We start from the raw sequence: 23,973 nt of genomic DNA on the forward strand, positions 1-23,973 counted from the left end.
CGACTCAGGTACGATCAACATCAAGTGCTCCGAAGAAGACACCACTAGCCCTACATGATACGAAGCACAGCCGCCCTCTTTACAAGTTGAACGTGGCACCAGTCATGGCGAGTAAAGAGCTCTGCTGTCTCACCAACGTCCCCCCCTTGTGCCCACTCGATATCGAAATCTTGCATCGTGTGGATGGCATCACCCAACTCGAGAGATCTGTGAGACAATTCGCTTCGTGCCTGGCGCCCTCGCCAAACAAGCCGCGACCACATGTTCGTGAGCGTGAGGCATGTCTGTGTGCTGCCCATGGTAGTATTTTTAGTCTCAGTTCTTTGTTCTCTCATATTGCTTAAGGCCCAGTGCATGACCCAAGCTTTTGCATTTTTTTCATCTTGTCTGTGACAAATTTCCCTCCCTCCAACGTTGGTCTTGTGTCCACCGCCCTGGTATGTGTGTCCCGGACGATTGGCCCCGAATAGAGCCCCAGGAATTGAAAAGTAAAGAGCAGTATTTCACCCGAGCTTTGGAAATAGCTGCCCGCGCCTACGACATACATACGTCTACATTGTAATCAATGCATTCATCCGTCATGGCCGCACAGGGCATCCCCTGCGTTGCTCAATCCATCTAATATAGCCATTGGCCAATAGCGAGGGCCAGATCCTCGGGATTTTCTATTCCTTCTTCGCTGCTCGTCTCTTTTCGCCTCTATGCTGCCACTATTGGGTACAATCCACCTATCCATGCATTTTTCTCGGCGCCAACGAGCGCTATCCTGCAATAAATGGATCGCGATTGTGTGCTAGCCGCTGGGTTGGCGCCTGGACAACCTTCAGCTAGCAACTTGGCTGCTAGCTTAGCTCGGACACGTTCTAAAAGTCAGCTCGAGACAATCAGCTCATTTCTGGATAGCGTCCAATGTAGAAAAAGCATACCAAACTTAGCAGGAAAATCCGTCCCACTGACGTGGCTGTTGTCGCGTTGATCATGCCGATCACGGGCTGTGTTGACTTTTGGGACGATTGGCCGCTCCTCCTCCTCCTCTTCATCATCATCATCATCACGATCCAGCCAGCTACAGCTTGACTCGCTCCGAGATTCAACCTGAATCTACGATCATCTGGTTCGGCGCAACACAATCGGCCCCTCCACTGTGGAGGCGAACAGCGAATAGACTGGACGGAGCAGTAGGATTCATGCCAAGATTGGATAAATATTCAGCTGCTTGAGAGCCAATTAGTCTGTGATGGTTATCGAACTGCTTCTTTAATCAGCCAATGGGTTGAGCCAATTGCCTGCCTGCATAAGTTGCTAGCTTACCCCTCCGAGGACCTGAAACAGCATTGATTTAACTAACGAGTGCTACGTCTAAGGTCGTTTGCATCATCCTTCAAGTTTTGATCTCCTCCGATGACCTTGGCCAGCTATTCTTAGCACTAGTGTGGAAGGCCGAATCCTACTAGATTGAGTCTCAGTTGATTAATCACATGATGGCGAGACATAACAGCTCCCTGTGCCTTCTCTGCCCTACAAGGCTATGGAAGATTCTCTCGCACGAGAGGGAAAACCCTTTACGCCATGCCTGTGCGGAGTAGACGCACCCTTTTCGTTAGTAGTAACCATTTAGAATCTTCATCGCATTTGGCAATGAGGCCATCGAGGTATTCGCGACAGCAGCTTTCGTTGAATTGGCCCGAAGACGAGCAAATGTTTTCTAAAAAAAAAAAAAATACAGTGTTTTACGGAGGATTCATGTCCTCTCTCTGTTTTATCACCTGCTTACCTTTCTAATCAACAAAATAGTTAAAGTATATGGTACAGAGCACAGCTATTAATCGTACTACCGCGCACTTGTAGCGATACTCGTATTCAGCTAAATGCAACTACACCCACTTGGCAATTTCTCATGTCCATCTCTCTAGCGTTTCAGGTCCATTATTATGAAAGATAATACCTCATCATGTTGCACAAAGCCCATCACAATTACCGACCGCGTTTGCTCTCACGTATATTCTCACCGTAGAAACGTAATTTCGCTAGGTGAGTTCATCTGGACTTGCTGACTCGCTGCAGGGCTTCACTATTGAAACTGCTAAGATCTGGCTCCTTACGCCTTGCGGGGACGGCCCCGCGGTTCCATTTGTTACGGAAGCAATGGCAGTGTCAAAAAGAGGCTTTGTTGATATCCCTGCACACTGCAAATCTACAGGCGATGCGATTTTTCATCATGGACCAGCTGCAGTGATGAGATGCATTGTTAACTCCGTCCCCATGCCGAGCATGTCTTACACATGTTGGGCAAGACAACATGAGCGCTGCCCTGCCGCCGTTGCTGTTCCTACCTGGCAATTTACAGATCCACTAACAATTTGATGCACCATATGCAGCGTAAGCACAACAAGCAGGGAGGCGCCGGCAGTACTCAGATGCTGATATCGCAAGGTAACACATGTGTCGTATCAGTATAGCACAGCATCTAGAGATTTGCAGAACGTATTGTTACAAACAATGGTACATTTAAAAAGGGCAACCGCCCTTCCTGCAAGGCGAGATTAGCAATGCAGCAATGGCGGTGACGGCATCCAGGTCCTGTTCCTACCTGTAACACCAGGTCGGGAACAAGCACACCGAGATTTGGATCAATATATCCAAGTTGCACTGCCACTCGACTACCGTAATACACGGAGCGCGTATAGCACAAGCGGTACGAGAACTTCGCAAAGGGCAGAGAAAATTCTCCGACCTCTCAAGCGACGGTGCCTCTTACACGAACAACAAAAGGAATCTTGGCACTGGCAGCCAGAGCTCCAGAGACCCGCCCCCTGGATGGGATCGGGTAGCCCGTCCCGAAATCTTGCTTTGGCAACCATCACCATCACGCGTTTGCGCGTGACAACGTGATGATCTCCTAGCCAGGGGTTGTCTGGTTTAGGGTTTATGCAGAGCTTACTGGGCTACCCGTGTGGTAGTCGTACCTGTATTAGCTAAAGTTTCGTCCTCGATTTGGCACAGATGTCCGTCGTTGATCAACAAATATGAATCATCTGTCAGCTTAGAGTTTGCCATATGAGCACGAGCGCTCTGGGGCTTCGGTCCTTTGAGAGCTATATTCTATTCAGAGCTTCTGGAAACGGTGCAACTGAACACCGCCCCGAGCCGCGGGCGCCATGGTTTGACGGGTTGAAAGTTATTTCTACAATTGTCGATCTTGGCAACAATGCTATGACTATCCTGGGAGCTCAGCTGGACAGAACGGGATATAAGAAGAGTAATTGCTAATATTATTCGGTCCACATGTGCATTGTGCATCTCTAATGACATCCATCTTTAGAATAGAGTTTCTTGCTACTACCACTTCATACATCTCGTAAATATTTCTTTCAAGTGCAGTATCGGTTTACCGGGGCTGACACTGTCAGCTATTTCTTGCCAGCTGCCACAGCTATCGTCGGACCGTTTCGGCCCGTCCATCCAACGTCATTCAACCATGGCGGGGCACGCCGCAGCCCAAAGAATTTCCAACGGCGAAGCTGGTTGATGCAAAGATCTCCAGAGTGGGCGAGGTGTACAGATAATTGGCCGGAGCTCCTAAACGTAAATTCTAGGCAAAGTTATCGACTATTCGACCGGAGCCAGATACCAAAAAGCTCTATCGAGCTGTAACTGCGCACAAATAGCAGCCATGGAGTCCGAGATCAGGGCTGTTCTCCCCAACATCGACCCGGTCGTATCTGACTACTCCGTTGGATACCTGACCCATGCATCCACTGCCTGGTCAGGCGAGGAGGGTGAGGTTCAAGATCCTCTCAACGAAGCAGCTGCGACGGTCACCGAATTGCTTCTCTCTGCCTCTGGGGGCAGAGATCCCGCTCTCGAAGAAAAGATCAAGCAGCTCGTGGAGAAATGGGTCAACAAGTATGCCGAAGCCAACGGAGGTCAGAGATTGGGCCCTATGGCTATCAGGAGATTAGACCAAACGATCCAGGTCAGCTCTCAGCGGAATATGTCTTCTACTTTAGCCGTCGCTGGTGGCGCTGTCGACTTGGAATCCGCCAATGCCAGAAAGGTTGAGTCCAAGGTTGATCGCAAGAAGCTCGAGAAGGCCGAGCGGAAGATTGCTGCCAAGCAGCAGAAGAAGACATTCAAGACGGTCGAGTACGAGGCCTCGAGATTGCTCGAGCAGCCTGAGGATGCACAATCCTATGAAGAGTTCTACATGGCCGTCAACCCGCTGCAGATTGGTTCATCGGGTGCCAACAAAACCAAGGACATCAAGTTGGATAGCATCGATGTGTCTATCGGCGCCAACCGTATCCTCACTGATACCACTCTTACTCTCGCATATGGTCGCCGCTATGGTCTCGTTGGTAACAACGGTGTGGGTAAATCTACGTTACTCCGAGCTCTCTCCAGGAGAGAAGTCGCCATTCCGACACACATCTCTATTCTTCACGTTGAACAGGAGGTAAAATATATCTTTCCCTCTTGTGTTTACAAGTATCACTACTAACTTAGATCCAGCTCATGGGTGACGATACTCCGGCTATACAAGCAGTTCTTGATGCCGACGTCTGGCGAAAGGTTCTCCTCAGAGAACAAGATGTAAGACAACACCGGCGATGGCGATCTCCAGAACTTGTCTTCTGACTTAATCTTTATAGGAACTCACGGCCAAACTGGCAGAACTAGAGGTCCAGCGAGCTCCCTTGGCTGACACATCAGCAGATGCTGCTAGACTGGATCTTGAGAAGGAGACCATGGACACTAAGCTGGGTGACGTTCAAGCTAAGCTGTCCGAGATGGAGTCTGATAAGGCAGAGTCACGCGCTGCTAGTATTCTTGCTGGTCTCGGTTTCTCTCCTGAGAGGCAACAATTCGCAACCAGGACCTTCTCTGGAGGTTGGCGTATGCGTTTGGCCCTGGCGCGTGCTCTTTTCTGTGAACCTGATCTGTTGCTTCTTGACGAACCGTCCAACATGTTGGACGTTCCTTCCATTACTTTCCTTTCTAATTACCTCCAAGACTACCCAAGCACAGTTCTCGTCGTCTCTCACGACAGAGCATTCCTCAACGAAGTCGCGACAGATATTATCCACCAGCACTCTCAGCGCCTCGATTACTACCGCGGTGCCAACTTTGAGTCTTTCTACGCTACGCGTGAGGAGCGTAAGAAGACGGCCAAGAGAGAATACGAAAAGCAGATGGCAGAGCGAGCTCACTTGCAGGCCTTCATCGACAAGTTCCGTTATAACGCGGCCAAGTCGTCAGAAGCTCAGTCCCGTATCAAGAAGCTTGAGAAAATGCCTGTGTTGGAGCCGCCAGAGAAGGAATACGATGTTAAATTTCAGTTCCCCGAAGTGGAAAAGCTATCACCACCTATCATCCAGATGTCAGAAGTCAGCTTTGGATATACTGTTGACCATCCCTTGTTGAGGAACGTAGATCTTGACGTTCAGCTGGACTCTCGAATCGGTATTGTTGGACCTAACGGTGCTGGTAAGACGACAGTCTTGCAGCTCCTTATTGGAAAACTCTCAGCATCAAAGGGCCTCGTCACGTCACATCCACGACTTCGCATTGGATTCTTTGCGCAGCACCATGTGGACTCACTTGACCTCACCATGAGTGCTGTCAGCTTCATGGCAAAGGCGTATCCCGGAAAGACTGACGAAGAATACCGTCGTCAACTGGGTGCTTTTGGTATCACTGGCACAACAGGACTACAAAAGATGGCACAGCTTTCTGGAGGTCAAAAGTCCAGAGTAGCATTTGCCTGTTTGGCATTGACACAACCCCACATCCTCGTGCTGGACGAACCGTCTAACCACTTGGATATTGAAGCTATGGATGCCCTGTCTGAGGCATTGAATGAGTTCCAGGGAGGCGTGCTGATGGTTTCCCACGACGTAACAATGCTGCAAAACGTCTGTACATCCCTGTGGGTGTGCGACGGTGGCACGGTTGAGAAGTTTGACGGCAACGTGCAGCAGTATAAGAAGAAGATTGCTTCTCAAGCAGACGCTGCGGGCGTTGTCAAGGCGCATTAGTTTAGTTTCTTCTTTTCTTTTGGCATATAATTATGATATACTGCTACTTATAGCCACCCAAACTAGCCTCAATGCTCTGTATTTACGTCTCTGTTCTGCCAAAGTGATGCCAGTTTTCGTGTTCGCGCCAATTCCATGCTAGCGGGGGAAAATGGTGGGGGGCGCCAACGCTCATCTCGGCTCGTGAGCTGGCGTTGCAGGAGGAGACACGATCGGACAACTTGGGCAATGTTGCGGTAAAGGGCAAAGGAGAGCTTGTTGGAAGCAAAGTGATGATCCTCGCCCAACGACCAGGTACGGCCAGGCATCGGGTTAGCGTGCTTGTATGTTCTCGCTGGCGTTGAGCTGCATGTGTCCCTACACCCCTTTTTTCGAGCCTCTGTACGAGTATGCAGTGACATCTTTTTGCCGAGATTTCCAACAGCAATGCAGCCGCCTAGCGATTTTCTCCAGGGATTGACGAACTACGGTAGCGAATCAAATTGTATTGATTCATTCTTCTGGCCATCAAATATACCGGTATATACTGTCTAATGGATACCTACTAGTAGATACTAATATAAATCTCCCACTACTACAATACTGCAACAACATCAACAACAAAACACTGAAGCATCCATCGGGTTTACTGCTTTTCCCCCTTCTTCAGGCGCCAGGTGGCCCTGAGCCAGGTGCTAAACGTGCTAAGCAGTCACTGGCTCTCCTTCCCCGGCTAGGCCCCGCCTGGCGATGGGGCCATGGCGGTGAACCCTCTCCACCCAAGGCGTCCCAACCTTCAAACAAAAACCACCAGCTCCTCCAAGCCCAAGCTCTTGTCCTGTAAACCCGCGAAGCTCTCCATAGCTCTCGAGATCCTCTCCTTCTCTGACTTTCTTTCTCCTTCGTCGGACTTGATATCCGAGATTTTTTAATTTACCACATCACCATCACCTCCAGTCAAAATGCGTGAGATTGTACGTCCCCCCTCCCCCCCTTTCTTTGTTTACTTTGGTCCCTCACTGCAAACGCGTTGGAACCCCTGAAATTATACCCCGCCAACCACGACACATGAACATCTCGAATTTTTTTAACGCCCAATTCGACCCGATTGAAGCGCGTTGTGATGTTGAGAAGATGGCATTTGCTAATTATTGATTTTCTTTTCGGCGAATAGGTTCACATCCAGACCGGTCAGTGCGTAAGTCAATAGCCTCACAAAACCCGCCACCAAAGCGGTGTCCAGGAGCTCACCAGATTCAACAGGGTAACCAAATCGGTGCCGCCTTCTGGCAAACCATTTCCGGCGAGCACGGTCTCGACAGCAATGGTATCTACAACGGCTCTTCTGAGCTCCAGCTGGAGCGCATGAACGTCTACTTCAACGAGGTATGTTTTCCCACGCGAAAAGAGGACACTTGGAAGACATCCCGCTCTAACCTTGATGGTGCAGGCCTCCAACAACAAGTATGTTCCTCGCGCTGTCCTCGTCGATCTCGAGCCCGGTACCATGGACGCCGTCCGTGCCGGTCCTTTCGGTCAGCTCTTCCGTCCCGACAACTTCATCTTCGGCCAGTCCAGTGCCGGAAACAACTGGGCCAAGGGCCACTACACCGAGGGTGCTGAGCTCGTCGACAACGTCCTCGACGTTGTCCGCCGTGAGGCCGAAGGCTGCGACTGCCTCCAGGGCTTCCAGATCACCCACTCTCTCGGTGGTGGTACCGGATCTGGTATGGGAACTCTCCTGCTCTCCAAGATCCGTGAGGAATTCCCCGACCGAATGATGGCCACCTTCTCCGTTGTCCCATCCCCCAAGGTCTCCGACACCGTCGTTGAGCCCTACAACGCCACCCTCTCCGTCCACCAGCTTGTCGAGAACTCCGACGAGACCTTCTGCATTGATAACGAGGCTCTCTACGACATCTGCATGCGCACCCTCAAGCTGAACAACCCTGCCTACGGTGACCTGAACTACCTCGTCTCCGCTGTCATGTCCGGCATCACCACCTGCTTGCGTTTCCCCGGTCAGCTTAACTCTGATCTCCGCAAGCTGGCTGTCAACATGGTCCCTTTCCCTCGTCTCCACTTCTTCATGGTCGGCTTCGCTCCCCTGACCAGCCCCGGTGCTCACTCTTTCCGTGCCGTCACCGTGCCTGAGCTCACCCAGCAGATGTTCGACCCCAAGAACATGATGGCTGCTTCTGACTTCCGCAACGGTCGCTACCTGACCTGCTGCTCCATCTTGTAAGTAACGATGATGCCTTGATGTAGTGGGATGCAGTGCTAACAGATATATCTAGCCGTGGCAAGGTCGCCATGAAGGAGGTTGAGGACCAGATGCGAAACGTCCAGAACAAGAACTCCACCTACTTTGTTGAGTGGATCCCCAACAACATCCAGACTGCCCTTTGCGCCATCCCCCCTCGTGGCCTGAAGATGTCCTCTACCTTCATTGGTAACTCCACCTCCATCCAGGAGCTGTTCAAGCGTGTCGGCGAGCAGTTTAGCGCTATGTTCCGTCGCAAGGCTTTCTTGCACTGGTACACTGGCGAGGGTATGGACGAGATGGAGTTCACTGAGGCCGAGTCCAACATGAACGACTTGGTTTCCGAGTACCAGCAGTACCAGGAGGCTGGTATTGACGAGGAGGAGTACGAGGATGAGGCCCCTATGGAGGCTGAGGAGGAGTAAAAAGCGAGCTAACTGCGTTCTTACTTTATATTCTTTGGGTGCATGAGTTTGTGTAACCCTGATCAGCACTGTTGGACTTGCCTTGCAGAGCTTGTTGAGATGACTGGACGACTATTTAGATATCCCTGCGCGATATGACAGTCTGTCAGAGTAGCAAGTGTTTATAAACTAATGAAAATAACCGAGTACAACTATTGTACCATCGTAACACTTTTGAAACCACGATTGTATTGAGTGTTCCGTGATGATCATCCAACTACTATCTAGAATCAATACGATATATTTCGTACGAGTGAAGTTGCCATTTTCTGCATGTCTATGGATTATAATGAATCTGCCTTCCACTTACCTAGTTTGCTCATGGCTGCGCTAGCATCTTAGTCTTTGGTAGTTTTAAGGCTCAGATTGGCGTGCAAGCTGCTTCTATACCTTCTTCCTTAATGCTACCCACTTCTTTGGGATTTGAATGAACTAGTCTCTTATAGCCACATCTCTTTCACTTTGCATGATTCGTGATTCGTGCATTGATGAAAGTATCATTATTACAAGTCCGTCGTTATATTCTTGATTACTACACACTAGTATTAATAGTATGGCCACTGCTAGCATGCTGATGCCTGCACCTACGGGCGTTTGCTGACTTTAGGCTGCAGCAACCCACACTGACGTCGTCGCCTTATATTTGGTCCAATTGATCCCGAATTTTGCGGATAATACCATCATCTTCACCTTTATCCCGAGCATTACCGAGACAGATGTCACGATGGATTCAAATGAGGGCTTAGAAAAGAAGCTCGAAGACCTTCGTGTCAACGCTGAGCAAGATTCGCGCAGCCATGAGGATCAGGAAATGACAGAATCTAAAGCGTCGCTTGGAAGTGACGATGCCTCTTGGGTTGTTGTAGTAGGTGATTGGAAAACATCATCAGCTGTTTAAATGATCTAACCATTGCATCAGTCGGATCCTTTAGAGAAATCTTCAGCGTCCGAGCCTGGAGATGATTCAATTCGCAATGAGCCCGCTGCCGGAGATGAGACTAAACATCACGAAAATAATATTGACGTTGGGCAATATATTGAATCAGCTCTCGCGGGGGAAGACTATAAATTTTGGGATGATTCTGTAAAGACGGAAGTAAAAGAGCAGCTGATTAAGAATGCTGATGGCATGTAAGTCACTCCGGCTCAAAGCCTTATATCTCGGTTTATATCGCAGACCGATTTCTGACTATATTAGGCTCCAATTTGCCATTGATCAGCTCAATATCCTTAAAGATAAAAAAACCAGTTCGGATAAATCCATACTGGAAGCTCTTAGGGGTCTCCCTCAAAACATTGACACAACTTATGATAAAATACTGCTGAGCACCGACGAAAGATTACGGCCTCAAATTATAAGCTCTCTGAAATGGGTAGCTTTTTCAATCGACTCTTTAGACGTTAGTCTATTATCGGAAGTCTTCACTCTGCATCTAGACCTGGCTCAGGATTTGGATGAAGCGGAGGCGTTCTCTGCTAATGATATCTTGAAATACTTCCCCGGAATACTGGTTGATAAGGATAACTGCATTCAGTTTGATAGCCTTTATATCAAGGAATATTTAACCTCTAACAGGATCCTCAACAGCCCTGTATCTGCCTTCTCATTCACAGCGAATGATGCCCATCTACACATTACGAAGACTTGTTTGGAATATCATCTGCAATGCAACCCCTCAGACAATTCAACCATTTCTACAATTGTGGAAGAACAAGATGAAGAAAATACTTCAAAATTAAAATCTTATGCGGCCAAGAACTGGGTTATGCAATTGGAGAACGTCCCTCGTTCTTCTTGGCCGCCTGAGATCTTTCAAGCCGCAAATCTTGCTCTCAATGTCCGCAGCCGAAGCCTCTATAGCATGATAGACTCGATTGTTGATCGTCCATTCTCCCTTGACGAAGCGTGGCTTAATCCACTGATATACACTGCTTATTTGAACGCATGCGAGGTTACTGAGATGCTAATCTCAGAAGGGCTCGATACTCACGAGTACATCACCCAAAGCGATTTAGATGCTGGATACTGTACTGCTATTTCAGCTGACAATTACGAGGCAGTTTATACTTTCCTTAGCAGGTGTAACCTCGACATCAGAGATGGGGATGCGACTTTTATAAATGCCATCGTAGAGCTCGCGGCGGGCGGCAATCTGCACTTCGTGCAAGAATTCATGCCAATCTACTATGGGGAGAAATACCCTCCCATGATTTACAGCAAGGCTCTGGATCTTGTAGCAAGGAAAGGCGATCTCGAAATGGTGGAATATCTTGCTCTCAGCAAGGCTAAGGCCTCCAAATATGCTCTCAAAGCTGTAGCCGGGTCACCTGGAGATTCGCCTCTAGCCTTGGAATGCTTACGGTTGTTGCTCGATAACACCCCTGGTATTAGGCTGGAAGGGGCGCTCTGTAAGGCAGCTTCAGAAGGGAACTGGAAAATATTTGAGCTGTTGCTCAGCAGAGGGGCGGATATTAATACCCTTGACGGACGGTATGGCACCCCGCTTCACATGGTGTGTGCGGCCTTCGACATGGACGAATCACGAATCGAGTACTTGTTAAATCTGGGCGCAGATCCTAAGATCAAAGGAGGGATGCACGGAACAGCCTTGCAGGCTGCCTGCTATTCCTATGCTGGCAGAGATGAGAAAGCTGCTATCAGGGTTGCGAAGCTCCTTCTGGCCCACGGCGCTGATATCAACGCGACAGGAGGAGAGCAAGACAGTGCGTTGAAAAACGCATGTGCGTCGAAAGGCAAGGACCGCATCTCTTGGTATTCTCTGGTAGAACTTCTCCTTCAAAACGGCGCAGACATCAATGCCAAAGGGGGGCCGTATGATACCGCTTTACAAGTCGCATGCCATGTGGGACATGCTGATATCGTACGGCTACTCTTAGATTGGGGGGCTATTGTCAATCCCGGAGGCGAAGGATATGTACATGGGTATGTACATGCAATAATTGCTGCTTCTTTTACAAGGCCCAGGGATGGGTATGAAGGGGACATCGAAATGGTACAACTGCTGCTTGACCATGGTGCCAATGTCAATCAGACAGGCAGCAATGTATTTGGATCCGCACTACAAGCTGCATCTACAGTTGGAAATATGAGGCTTGTCCGCTTCCTGCTTGATCACGGTGCAGAAATAGACATGGAATTTGCGAATAGCGGAACTGCACTAAAAGCTGCCTGCAGCTGGGGTTATAACGAAATAGCGCGCTTGCTTCTCGACCGCGGTGCGGATGTAAACGCAGGGGGTCGCAATGCTGGGGTGATCATCCAAACTGCCTGCTGGGCTGAGCGCAGTAATGATGAAATGCTTCATATGCTGCTCGATCACGGCGCCGACATTCGTCTTACCGGCTTCACCTACGTCCCGCTTTTACACATAGCCGCCATATCAGATGGCATTCAAGACAATGCCGTGTTGAAGCGGCTTCTGGATTTGGGTGCCGACATTAACGAGTTAGATAATAACCGTGGCACGCCGCTTCATGCCGTACTGCGAAAATCATATGCGGATAACAGCATAAAGCCCAGTAGGATCCGGTTCCTCATCGAACATGGAGCCGATGTCAACCTTGTGATCCCTACCTTTGGATTTGGCTCGCCGTTACATCACTTATGTGCCAATCCAGTTTACGATTCCAACAAGTATCCTCCCCAAGAAGCAGCGGCCCTTCTTTTCGAACTATGCCCACAGCTTGATGTAAACGCTCAAAGCGGACGGTATGGCACAGCTCTACAGGCGGCAGTGTTTTGCGACCTAGAAGAAACGGTCAACGTTCTACTCAGCCATGGCGCTGACGTTAACGTACTAGGAGGGAGGTATAACAATGCATTGAATGCTGCTGTTGTTAGGGGGTTTTGGAATATTGTCAAGATGTTGCTTGATAAGGGGGCGACGCCAGATTGTCACCGGCAAGATGAACTAGACAAAAAATGGCTTGCTAAGGTTGAAAAAGAGGATGGCAAGAGAGCTGTAGAGAGATATAAGAAATTTTGGGAGGTGGAAAGAAAGAAATTTGTGGAAAGGCAAAAAGAATTAGAAGCTTAGATAGGCAAGAAAGATAGAAGAGAAATTTTATTAAGTTTTAAAGAAGAGTAAAGGCCACCATCAGTTCCATGGCTGGCAGAACTTATTAACAGGCGGTGTGTTGGCAGCTCTTTTATTGCGGTCTTCTCCGAATTCCTTGTTTCTCTCTTTCTCTTCCTTCAAACTTCCACACGCAACTTCATCAGCTTCATCAAAAGTGCCCTCTAGCACAAAACATCTGCCTTTGAAAAAGACGTCTCGCCTGTAAGCAAGAAATTATTCACGCTTCATAAGTACAACCAGCCAGACTCACATTAACCTCATTCACAGGAACTACTATAGCTCTACATATCTAAGTAAAAGCGACATAATGCCGGAGGAACAAGAACTGGAGAGACGACCAGACTGCTTGAAGGAAGCTCCAGGAAATCTGAGATGGAAGCCAGGTTCTTCTTTTGCAAACGCTGCGGGAGCAGCAAGCATAGCAAAAGTTGCTACTCATATGCTTCGAACCATGCTCTACCGCCCTGAATTGTTGACCGCGAGAGACATACTAGAGATGCTGTGGTTTCTGGATCTTGTGGGAAGCGATGAAGATCTCCAAAAATATGTCAAAGGACTGGATCTGGGTAGACAAGACTTCGACACAGACTCGGGTACGCTATTCACCAATTTGTTTTGAGGGACGATCCTCCTACTATTTAAGAGCTATCAAGGAGAGCTCTGCAGCCTGCTATCTGAAACTGAGGTTAGGAAGTGCAGTTGAATTTGGCAAAGAGGCAAAGAGAAATGAAGCTGTGAGAGAAATGGGATGACGGAAGGATGCCAGGAGAATTTGGCTACGCTCAGGAGAGTCACCTTACATTATGGTAGACACCAGGAGAAACTCTCTAAGGATTATAAAGATTACTTTATTCATGCATTTAGTACAAAAGTTGAATTGCTGCTCTCGATTCGCTATTTTTCAAGATATATCATCAGGGTCTCTAGTCCAACATCGTATCGCTTCAACTTAGACCTTGAAAGCTCAAGCACAATGAAAGCAATATATTACAACGGCTTTGTAATAAATCGGTCTAAATTTTACTGCATACAAAAAGATGTCCCAAAAAGAAGATGACTTTCTTATTTAAGCGATTTATATTCCTTTAACGCCAACACAGGCGATGCTCGAGGCGCCTATTTGAGGCTCACAACGAGTTACCAGACAACGTGAAAAACTTCCATGCTACCAATCGCAATAACATAATGGTAATAGAAAGATCCAATATAATTTTTAAACATAATAGCCATCTAAGAAAAGAATAAAAGAATACTTAAGCTTACAAGTTGATATCGACTGCATCGAGTACAGTGCGCATATGCTGTTGACACATATGATGACTCAGCAAAAAGTTCGAACGAAGCTCTAGCATCAACCAACCCATTGCACCACTACACTCGAGTCTTGATTGCGACAAACCTCACCAGTTGACCGATCCCCGGCTCAACTTCCCCCAAAACCATCCCAATGGCCTCAATTCTAGCTCCCGGCCGGGGCATGGCCCTGAGCAAGGCCTTTTCCACGGCCGCAACCTCGCCATCCTCTCTCCCCTCAATACTACCAGCCTCGACGACGACGATTGCTTCCCCCAGCAGATTCGCTTCTGCGCGACGACAGTTCTCAACGACGCAAGGCCGACCGTCAAAACTGGGCATTACGCCGCTTTCGATCCCGCCGGGCGTGGAGGTTGTCATGGGAGAGCCAAAGGCGTTCCGGTCGACGACATCGTATAAGGCAGTTGTTAAGAAGAAGATTACAGTCAAGGGACCTCTGGGTGGGTTTTTTTCTTGCTTGATTGCATTTGGATTTGGCTGAAAGGCAACTTATTTGGCTATGTGGACGTCTGGACTGATAAGTGGTGACGATTAGGAACATTGGATATGGATGTGCCTGAGTTTGTGGACCTGGTACAGAATGCCGAAGAGAAGACTGCGACATTGAGCGTGCGAGACCCGAATGCGAAGGAACAGAAAGCCATGTGGGGTATGTTTTTTCACTACAATCTTTACTGTTGCAGTTGCCAGTTCTCTTGGGCAAATGCCAGAGTACCTCTTGACATTTAGCTTACGAAATCGTTTGATTTTCCAGGAACATCATGGTCCTACCTCAGCAACCACATCACCGGCGTCTCCGAAGGCCACACAGCCATCATCCGCCTCGTCGGCGTCGGTTACCGTGCCAGCGTCGAGCAGCGCGGCGCCAAGGAGCAGTACCCCGGCCAAAAGTTCCTCTGCCTCAAGCTCGGCTTCACCCACCCCGTCGAGGTGGGCATCCCCAAGGGCGTCACGGTGACGACGCCGTCGCTGACGCGCATTTTGCTCGAGGGCCCCGATCGGGAGGTGCTCATGAGCTTTGCGGGCGTGGTGAGGAATTGGAGGAAGCCGGAGCCGTACAAGGGCAAGGGAGTGTTTATTAACGATGAGACGATTAAGCTGAAGCAGAAGAAGATTAAATAAATGAGATGAGATGAGAGGGAGGAGAAAGAATAAATAAATAAAAGGAAAAAAGAGCGTTGGAAAGAAAAGTGTACAGTAAGTTGGCTTTGGACAAGGGTGTTTTTAACGGAGACTTGTATCATCATCAGGGCCTTTTTGGCGAGGTGTTTAGACATATTTATACATCTTACATGTATATATCAACGACAATCCAAAATTAACATGCAGATATGTATCTATGCAACCGTTTATGAAAACTTATCTACTTTTTGCTCATATTTCCCTCATTTTTATTACATGTCCTCTTACAGCTTGGCACTCAAAACTTCCTGCACAACTTCCAGGACTTTGCCATGAACATTCGCAGGCGCTGCCACCACACCCTTGTTGTTTGCGAGTGTCCGTCCAATGCTAAAGTCTAGTCTTTTGCCGTGAATATCTGTGACTTGTCCGCCTGCTTCCCTGACAATGAGATCACCAGCAGCGTGGTCCCAGATCTTCTCTTGGTATGTAGCGCTCACAGGGAGGCGCAAGTAAATGTCTCCAGCACCGCGAGCGATAGAGCCGTACTTGGCCTGGCTGTCCATGCGGACGCTTGGCTCAGTGATGCCCAGCTTCTGTGAGATGGCGGCCTGGTCGCCGTGGGAGGAGTGTCCGGCTTCCACACTCTCGCAGAAGTTGGCCTTTGTCAGGTCGTCAATGGCGCGCATGGAGATGGACTTGCCGGCCTCAGCGTCGAGGTTCACAGTCGCGAGCGCGCGGCTCTTGGCGCCGTGGCCTTGGACGGCGGAGAAGAGCACGCCATGGCCTTCGTCGGTCTGGTTTGCGCCGATGTCGGTGGTGAGACGAGCAGCGTCGTCGATTGGGAGGTTTGGGCATCCCAGAGCGCCGACCTTGACGTCACCATCAATCATGAGGGCAAGGCACACAGCGTATTGGCCTCCACGGAGAAAGCCCTTTGTTCCGTCGATAGGGTCAATGGCCCAGATACGGCCCTGAGAGCCGCCAGGGCTGTTTCCCTTGTCGATAAGCTCAACCATCACATCGGCATCCTTGATAGGTCCGCCAAGCAGAGCTTCGGCAGCAGGATCGTCCAGCTTCGTGTCCTTGACCAAATCCCAGATGGTAGTCTTCAAATTGGCATCCTCCTTCAGCTTCGCAGATTCTTCCTCAGCGACAATGGCATCGTTCGGGAAGTTGTGCTGTAGAGCCGCAATGATGAGCGCCTGCGCTCCAAAATCGCCAATCGTGACCGGTGATTTGTCATTCTTGTCGACGGTCCCCTTTGCCTTTTCGTGGAAGACTCGCTTTGTGAGGATGGAAGCACGCTGGACGGCGAGCTGAGCAATCTGAAGCTCCTTTTCAAATGCGGGTGAACTCATCGCTACGGTTGCAGAGTGTGAAAAAGAGAAGCGATTTGGACGGAGGATCGAGGAGAGGGAGAAATGTCCGGCTTTGTGGACGAGGCGGGGGATCGAAGAGAAGGATAGAGAAGCCGTCGTGACACCTGCGATGGGGAGGAGGAGCGAGGAGAGGAGGACGATAACGGACAGAGCTAAGAAGAGAAATAGACGTCGCCTAGGAGTATAAGGTGTCGATCGGTTGAGTTTATGTGGAGATGAAGAGGAAGAATAGTGGGATGTCGACATTCGAGATCCAGGGCTATAAGGACTAAGGAAGCGCTTATGTCTTATACAATCGTGTGTAATGGAACAAGTGCGGGCGCTACAAGACTGTCAACTGGAATCTCGATTGAACAATCCTTCAAATAGGCAAATAGAGAGAGAGAGCCGCCAAAAATAAAGACAGCGTCCCCTGCAAAGCATCCGCCGTCAATCACATCATTCGGTCCGTCGCTAAGGCGCTGCTGCTACCCCGCCATCACCGCCCCCGACGTCCCGCGCATTCCATGGCGGGGCTGGGTCTTCCGTGTCGGTGCTCCGGCCAGCCAAATTTTCCGAGCAGAGAGAGACGCGGGAGAAAATTATAGAGCAACTCCAACAACACCCGCAAGCAACTAGCGAGCCAAGCTTCAACGTCTTTCGCCTCAGCCGATCCCTTTCTCGTCCCACCAATAATAATACACAATCACAACAAAAAAAAGAAACTTCACAATGGCCTCCTCACCCGCCAACCTGCGCTCTCTCTATCGCTCTCTCCTCCGCGAACTGCCGCCCCGCCCCATCCTCGCCTCTCCACGAACTCCCATCCACAACCGCATCCGCTCCTCCTTCGCCGAGAAGTCATCCGCTTCTTCAGCCTCGTCACCACACGATGCGGATCACCAAGCCCACCTCGCCAACCAGGCCGTCGCCTATCTGCGCGCCCAGCGCATGTACGTCGCCCTCGTCGAGCGATATAACCCCGGCATGGAGATGTCGCAGGACGAGCGCATTCGTCTGACGGCCCGGAGGGTCGGAATGGATCTTCCTGCAGCCAAGAAGGAGGAGAAGTGATTCTGAGCAAATGCGAAAATTGAGAGAGTGGAGGATATACCATTCTTTTCGTCTTCTTCTACGATTCGGCCTCTTTTTTTGTTTCTTTTTCCTGGAATAATTTCTTGTACATGTTTTCAAGGGAGGCGCCTGTCGTGTGACCTACCACGGCACGGCAAGGGACGGCATGGAACCCTTCGAGAATGGTCATGTCGTACACCCTTCACCCTCTTTTTTTCTTTCTTCGATTGCTTTCTCGGAGCTCTCGGCATCACGGCGCTTTATTGAAACGGGGCGTTCAACGGGGAATTTTATATACCCACGGACTGGAGAGGCAAAGTCTATTCACTTCGACTGCGCGACAGCGGCAACATATATATATACATACCAGGGAGGACCACCAAGACACACAAGAGACGGAAGATTTTACATGTACAGCCCTTTTGCTACACAGTCCTCTGGACAAGCAGCAGCCCGAACAACCGCTTATTAATCAACCATACATCCAAGATGAAGAAAGTATTGGGAGGAAAAGCCATATATCATATGCGCTCATGTTATATATGTAATGTGCGCCATTTTTGGCTATACATGTTCAACTAGTGTATAAATATATATATACAATGAAATATCCGAAAAATGCCAAAGCTCCAGGCCAGGTATAAATTGCCTCGATGGGGTATCAAAAGTCAGGCAAATATATATATGTATGTATATATACGTATGCCAATTCCAACTGTTCGCTTGCCAATTGCCAGATGTCATCAAAATCCATCTTTTATATCTCCTCGCGTCATCATTGTCGTAAAAAAAAAAGTAGTAAGAAAAGAAGAAAGAAATAAAGAAATAAAGAAAGCCACCAGTATCAACGCACGCTTACACCACTCCAACCCCATTGTCTTCCAGTGACTCGTCCCATCCTCCCGTCTGCAGCAGCCATTCGCCGGTTCGCTCCTTCACTGCCGTCATGGCTGTTCCCAGTGAGCTGTTCCACTGGTCCTGTACAACTCGCACTTTTTCCTTGAGATCCTCTGTCAACCGCCGGTTTTCTATCTCTCGCATCTGCTTGGCTCGTAGCTGTCGATCTTCAGGCTGGATAGGCGTGCCGTCTACTTCAGTGAGTTGCGTAGCAAGCACTCGAGCCTTTGCGTTGACCACTGCCTCTTTGACCTCGTGAAGAAGACATAGCTGGTTTGTGTGCGCTTCAATGAACTGATATGTACTCTTCTCGGCATGAAGCAACAAGCTGTACAAGTATTGGAGCGGGTGATCATAATATGCCGGGTTCTCTTCGTATTCCAACGCTGGAATATGGACGCAAAATCCCTCCAGATCTAATGGGATAGTTTCCAAAAGCCCACAAAGCGGTGGGGCAATATCCCAAAACGCGGAAAGCTGCAGCTCGATGCCGCGTGCAACTGCCTCATCCATCACGGACCGAAATTCGCGCGCTCGGTCTAGTACCTCATTTGCGAATGCGTATTCCCGCTTGTCTGCGTCCTCTTTGAAAAATGCCTCGGCCGATTTGAGTTTCTCCGTATTCTTGGAAAGCCGATACGGCGTCAATACAACGTCGCGATAACGAGCATTGCGGTCTGATAGCAAGTCGTAAATGGCTCGATGCAGAGACTCGCGTTGCTCAAATATCCACTTGAGGAGCGTCATCTTCTCCAACAGCTCCGGTTTATCATCGCCTTCTTCCTGCGGCATGTCGGCATCGATTTCGCTGCTGTCGAATAGATGTCGGGCCAAGTCATCAAATAGCTCTGTTGCTCGAGAGATTCGCTCCGTAAGAATATCATTCAGCGGCAAAACCACTTGATTCTGGAAATGTTCATATTCAATCTTTTCCACCTCTTTCTTTTTATCCTTCTCTTGTTCATTGAAGTCAGACTCAATAGCTGCGGCATCAGCATATCCCAAGTTTCCCGAGTTGATTTCTTTCTGCAAGTTAGACCTCAAAGCTCCACGGCGCTCTCCTGCCGCTTTGGAAGCCTCTTCTCTGCGTCGATGGCTGCTGGAGGCAAATCGCTCTTTTGACCCTTCAATCTCACCCAGCTCGCTCAAAGACCGTACGGAAACACGGATCGATGTTAGCTTGGGATGATTGTTATTTACTGCAGGGTGGTGTCTTGGGTAGGGAGGCGGCATGGTGACCAGTCTGGACACGTCTAAAAGTCTCTGTCTATTTGTTGCTGTAGAAGGAGTGGACGCCACAGAGGTATTTGATGGTTGAGGAGTCCACACTGCCTCTCCCTCGTCATGCCAGCCAGTCTTCTCCGGAGGATATTCCGACATAGAGCTTTGCTCGCCTATGGACGAATAATGTGGTGTCGTCTGCTCCTCTTCGATCCACTGGTCCTTGGGGAGAACGCCCATATATTTGGATTCGCGCTTAGATCTTTCAAAGCCACCCCGGTTTGGATCGTTATTTGAATCCGTCTCCCACCATCGACTAGGAGGTCTTCCACGCGAGCTTCCGTTTTCATAGTTGTCGCTCACGCTCATGCTGAGAATAGGAGACAATGATGGCATATAGTTTGCAGCACCGCCCCAGTTAAGAGGCTGCTTAATCCCGGGGGATGGCGGAAGGCTCCCAGATGCCGGAGCTGAGCTTGACGAGTCCTCAGCTGGATGTACGGAGCTAACGGAGCCTCTATGAGACCGATTTGGTTCTGATGAGTCTGGAGTCCAATCGCCAACAGATGGAGAGTTCACCGACTCTCGTCTCGTGGAGCTCATAGGGCGGAACAGGTCCCGGCTCAAGTCGAAGATTTCGGATCCCATTGCTCCAATGGCTGATGAGTACCTCTCTCGCCGAATTCTGGACTCAGCAACTATGAAATCTGAAAAGAGACGGACTCGATCTGCGTCTGTTGTGGCTGAAGCTTCTTTAACGGCAAACGATCGAAATCTCTCGATTGATGCAGTTGCGAACTCTGCCGCGCTCTGGCTCACAATGGCTTCCTTTGATGGTGATGCCGTTACAGACGAAGCCAAGCGTGATGCCTCAGCAACTAATGATCCAGAGCTAGACCTGGCCTGGGGTGGTGGAGTAGGTAGAGATTTTGGCACCGCAGCTTGGTTTCCGCTCTGTTGCCGGTAGGTCTTGGCTGGCGTTGGCGAAAACGGGGGCGTAGCTACTTCACGATGTAGTAATGTGGCCGAATCAGGTGCCCGAGGAGTCGAATTCCGAGAGTCATGCTGTCCAGATGATTCTCCAGTAAGGGGTTGATCCATAGGGGCTTTCCCACTGCTCCGAGGAGTTGCCTTGCCAATGGTCAGTTTGCGAGTCAGGCCGCTCATGGTCGCGGGAACAACAATATCGGCAATCTGCCGTGCGTCCAGCGAACTATCGAGGGATCCACGGGACTCGTGTCGAGTGCGGCTCTCGGTTCTTCTCTGTAAGATTGTCTTGTCATGACGCACGGCTTTAGCACGATTCAAACCACTTGCGCTACCTGAAGAATTCAAGGCTGGTTCGATGGGCTCGCTTGGATTGCTCGCGGTAGCGGTATCAATTGTCAAATTGGGAGATCGCCCTGCTACTGGATGAATGGATTGTGGTGGCTGCATTGATTGTGACGACTCCCCAGTCTGCAAAGGCGCAGTGGGCTGTAGGTGTCCTGGGGATGCTGGAGGCTGAGGCCGAGTAGTGGGTGGCGTGTCGCTATCCAGCCAGTCGGCCGGTGTTGGAGGCACGGGCCCCAGGGATGCTACGCCGGACGGTGGTGGTCTGCGAGTTGGCGGAGAAATAATGGGTACATTATTTCTGTCCATGCTTTGTACACTTTGCGATCTGCTTGACGAGGGCGGTGGTCCAGGTGGAGGCGGAGGGAGTGGCATACCAGGCTCCCATCTTGTCTGAGAAGTAGACCGTGAGCGATCAGATGTCGGTGTGTCGAGGGCGCCTGTGGAGGCAGCCCTACGAGATGCGGGAGGGAACGTATCAGGGCTCATGGCAGTAGCTGATACAATTCGTTCATGTTCTGGTGAATGGAACATGGAAGGCCCGCCAGTCCGTCTGGAAGCAGATACAGGGTGAACTGGCTCTGGAGATTGCGATGGCCCAGGATCTCTTCGTCGTCCCAAGGATGCCAGTGCAAGAAGGCGTTCTCGAGAACTTCCCCTGCCACTCGCACCCGGTGGCGGAGGAAATGGGCGCGTAGCAGCAACTGGTGGTTCAGGAGAGGGCCGCTGGCCCAGCAGGGTAGAGAACCTCGAAGGGGCAGCGGCAGCTATCTGCGCTGGTGAGTAGTCGAATGCCATGGTGAGAGGTCGAGGCTGCTGCTGTATATTCCTCCTTGGAGGACTATAAGGCGGAGGCGGAGGGGGGCCTGCTAAAGAAGCTGTCATTTCGAATCTAGTCAGCATATTATTATCGCCCATATGCACAAGACTTGATGGAGACCTATGAGGATCCAAGAAGAGCTTTAAGGAAATTTAAGAAAAAATCTATAAAAAGAACAGGAAGAAGAAAGAAATCCCCACCCTGAGCATCGCTTCCCACAAACGTCAGAGGTCGCTCTGTCGTCGGCATGGCCGCTGGCGATGCCACCCATTCCTGAGGGTTGTATGGCATGATGGCGCTGGCTGGCGTGTGCATCGACTGGACATGAGATGAGGCCATGGACACAGCTGATATGGGCGAGACGAGCTGGTTGCCGTAGCCCGCTAAGGACGTCGTCGAGAGCGGATGAAGTGCATGGCGAAGACGCGTAGAATCACGGGGAGAGGTGGAAGACATATTGGCTCGAGCTTCCGGGGCCCAACCGCCCGTGTTCGCCAACGTTGGTGGCGGCCCTGGAACTAGGGGCTTGCAGAGAAAGTCTGAGACAGCCGAGGGGTGCAACCTGGACGGCAGGTGGAAGGTTGGATCTGGCGATGGACCCCCAAATCAGGCCTGATGTCAGAACTATCGGTGGAAGCGCTCTCCACGCCCTGTCAGTTGCGTTAGTTAGCCAGGAGGCGGTATGCCAGATGAGGTCTGTGTTTCGATGCTCTGCTGCTATTTTGGAGGTTTGTCTGCCCATGCTCGGGGTCCACCCAGAGCATCGACTTCAGGCGACGGACAGAGGCCGGTCAACAGCTCGAGCCCTCGGATTGGCGAGACACGCAGAGGAGGGGAAAAGCCGCTGAACTAGCGAGACAAGGAGGCTGGCTGCCACCATACAGACACAAACGGCTCCCTGTACTCGGTATAGACAGGTGGGAGGGGAGGAATTGCGCGAGAGGATTCCAGGCCATCAGGCATGGCGAGTCGCACGGCATCCCGAAGCGGGAGCAAGCCATGCCAGGGGGTACAGGTACATGTTTGTCGCGCGGCCGAGGCGTTATCGAGCACCGCCCGTATGTATGTACTTCGTACCTGCTCGAGCCGCTAGGCATAAGCTACTATCAAGAGGCGCGCATGGAGGGGAAAAATGCGATGCTGAAGAGGCGGGCCGTTGATGGTGATGGCGAGACCTGCTTGGCCGAAAGTGCGAGCCTTGGTAGAGGATCCCTGTCTGAGCGGCGTGCGCTAAGCCGTGCTAAGACGAGGCGACCAGAAAGCGAGGGTATCTAAAGCGCTTTTGTGGCGCTTTTGTGGCGCCTGCAAGCAATCCCTTGTACCTGGGACTTTGTTTGTAGGCACTATGAACTACACGGAGGATTAACACTACTACCTAGCAGGTATCTAGCACCTAGGCAGCCATGGATCTCTACCTACCTAGGGATAATTCTTTAAGCACTATTATGCCTCCCAAGACATTTAAAAAGGCCAAAAGGAGTAGCAGCAGCTCTCAGAAGAGTTTTCAAAGATTGTCGTATCCTGAGTGCCCGGCTAATGCTATTACTGCAAGGTGGTATGCACATACGAATTACCAAAAACAAAGAGCAAGAGGAAAAAATAGAAAATATTCCGGGAGATGCCAGGTCTGGAGTAGTGCAATGCAATGTGACAGCAAAGTGGGTCACGTCTTTTACAAGAACCGATGTGCAAACGCTCCCTTTCCTTATCAGACATGCCTGTCTGCATCGCATCCGACTGTTGGTTACAGGTAGATTGAGGATTTAAGGGATGAAACCTTTACAGTATTCCTACCTCGACTGTGCGCCCATCATTCGGCCGAAAGAACAAATCTAGAAGAAGGAGCCGGAGGCATGCACCGCGTGTCAGGTTGTGTTACAAAACATGTGACGTGCCCTGATAATGATCAAGGCTGTCGAGCAGTTCGTCGAAAACAATTCAATCAGCTGTCGGTCGCATCTCTGGCCATCTGGCCAAGTACTCGGTAC

General features: G+C 50.2%; 6 protein-coding genes across 6 annotated transcripts; 4 read left to right on the top strand and 2 right to left on the bottom strand.

The window, feature by feature from the left end:
- The first annotated feature begins 3,472 nt into the window (after positions 1-3,472).
- Positions 3,473-6,072, top strand: GGI43DRAFT_350141 (protein GCN20). Its single transcript, XM_083202250.1, has 3 exons — positions 3,473-4,456; positions 4,513-4,593; positions 4,653-6,072. The coding sequence occupies exons 1-3, from the start codon at positions 3,674-3,676 to the stop codon at positions 6,036-6,038; spliced, it is 2,250 nt and encodes a 749-aa protein (XP_083061765.1). The 5' UTR covers positions 3,473-3,673; the 3' UTR covers positions 6,039-6,072.
- A 907-nt stretch (positions 6,073-6,979) lies between these two features.
- GGI43DRAFT_382895 (beta-1 tubulin) lies at positions 6,980-8,705 on the top strand (the record flags this gene model as incomplete). Its single annotated transcript, XM_083203302.1, has 5 exons — positions 6,980-6,991; positions 7,192-7,215; positions 7,281-7,403; positions 7,468-8,258; positions 8,315-8,705. The coding sequence occupies 5 exons, from the start codon at positions 6,980-6,982 to the stop codon at positions 8,703-8,705; spliced, it is 1,341 nt and encodes a 446-aa protein (XP_083061766.1).
- Positions 8,706-9,153: 448 nt separating this feature from the next.
- GGI43DRAFT_402597 (ankyrin repeat domain-containing protein) lies at positions 9,154-12,847 on the top strand. The gene is made up of 3 exons (XM_083205704.1): positions 9,154-9,609; positions 9,664-9,875; positions 9,943-12,847. The coding sequence occupies exons 1-3, from the start codon at positions 9,469-9,471 to the stop codon at positions 12,800-12,802; spliced, it is 3,213 nt and encodes a 1,070-aa protein (XP_083061767.1). The 5' UTR covers positions 9,154-9,468; the 3' UTR covers positions 12,803-12,847.
- Positions 12,848-15,487: 2,640 nt separating this feature from the next.
- On the bottom strand, positions 15,488-17,161 carry GGI43DRAFT_402601 (uncharacterized protein). The gene has a single exon (XM_083205705.1). It carries the CDS (start codon positions 16,906-16,908, stop codon positions 15,565-15,567), a length of 1,344 nt encoding a protein of 447 aa, XP_083061768.1. The 5' UTR covers positions 16,909-17,161; the 3' UTR covers positions 15,488-15,564.
- A 212-nt stretch (positions 17,162-17,373) lies between these two features.
- On the top strand, positions 17,374-17,715 carry GGI43DRAFT_382900 (LYR motif-containing protein; the record flags this gene model as incomplete). Its single annotated transcript, XM_083203303.1, has 1 exon — positions 17,374-17,715. One exon carries the CDS (start codon positions 17,374-17,376, stop codon positions 17,713-17,715), a length of 342 nt encoding a protein of 113 aa, XP_083061769.1.
- Positions 17,716-18,553: 838 nt separating this feature from the next.
- On the bottom strand, positions 18,554-22,608 carry GGI43DRAFT_350192 (uncharacterized protein). The gene is made up of 2 exons (XM_083202251.1): positions 22,186-22,608; positions 18,554-22,043 (listed from the first exon to the last, which is right to left on the bottom strand). The coding sequence occupies exons 1-2, from the start codon at positions 22,439-22,441 to the stop codon at positions 18,571-18,573; spliced, it is 3,729 nt and encodes a 1,242-aa protein (XP_083061770.1). The 5' UTR covers positions 22,442-22,608; the 3' UTR covers positions 18,554-18,570.
- Between the last annotated feature and the right edge of the window lie 1,365 nt (positions 22,609-23,973).

This window comes from Trichoderma evansii, assembly GCF_050947405.1.
Source record: "Trichoderma evansii strain SZMC 28006 chromosome Unknown GGI43scaffold_7, whole genome shotgun sequence".
NCBI classification, from domain to species: Eukaryota; Fungi; Ascomycota; class Sordariomycetes; order Hypocreales; family Hypocreaceae; genus Trichoderma; species Trichoderma evansii.

Bases quoted from the DNA above. Each gene is read 5' to 3' on its own strand.
- GGI43DRAFT_350141 (XM_083202250.1), top strand. From the start codon at position 3,674: ATGGAGTCCGAGATCAGGGCTGTTCTCCCCAACATCGACCCGGTCGTA. The intron at 4,457-4,512 runs GTAAAATATATC...ACTTAGATCCAG, and splicing joins TTCTTCACGTTGAACAGGAG to CTCATGGGTGACGATACTCC. The intron at 4,594-4,652 runs GTAAGACAACAC...TAATCTTTATAG, and splicing joins TTCTCCTCAGAGAACAAGAT to GAACTCACGGCCAAACTGGC.
- GGI43DRAFT_402597 (XM_083205704.1), top strand. From the start codon at position 9,469: ATGGATTCAAATGAGGGCTTAGAAAAGAAGCTCGAAGACCTTCGTGTC. The intron at 9,610-9,663 runs GTAGGTGATTGG...CCATTGCATCAG, and splicing joins ATGCCTCTTGGGTTGTTGTA to TCGGATCCTTTAGAGAAATC. The intron at 9,876-9,942 runs GTAAGTCACTCC...TGACTATATTAG, and splicing joins ATTAAGAATGCTGATGGCAT to GCTCCAATTTGCCATTGATC.
- GGI43DRAFT_402601 (XM_083205705.1), bottom strand. From the start codon at position 16,908: ATGTCGACATCCCACTATTCTTCCTCTTCATCTCCACATAAACTCAAC.
- GGI43DRAFT_350192 (XM_083202251.1), bottom strand. From the start codon at position 22,441: ATGTCTTCCACCTCTCCCCGTGATTCTACGCGTCTTCGCCATGCACTT. The intron at 22,044-22,185 runs GTGGGGATTTCT...TCGAAATGACAG, and splicing joins TGTGGGAAGCGATGCTCAGG to CTTCTTTAGCAGGCCCCCCT.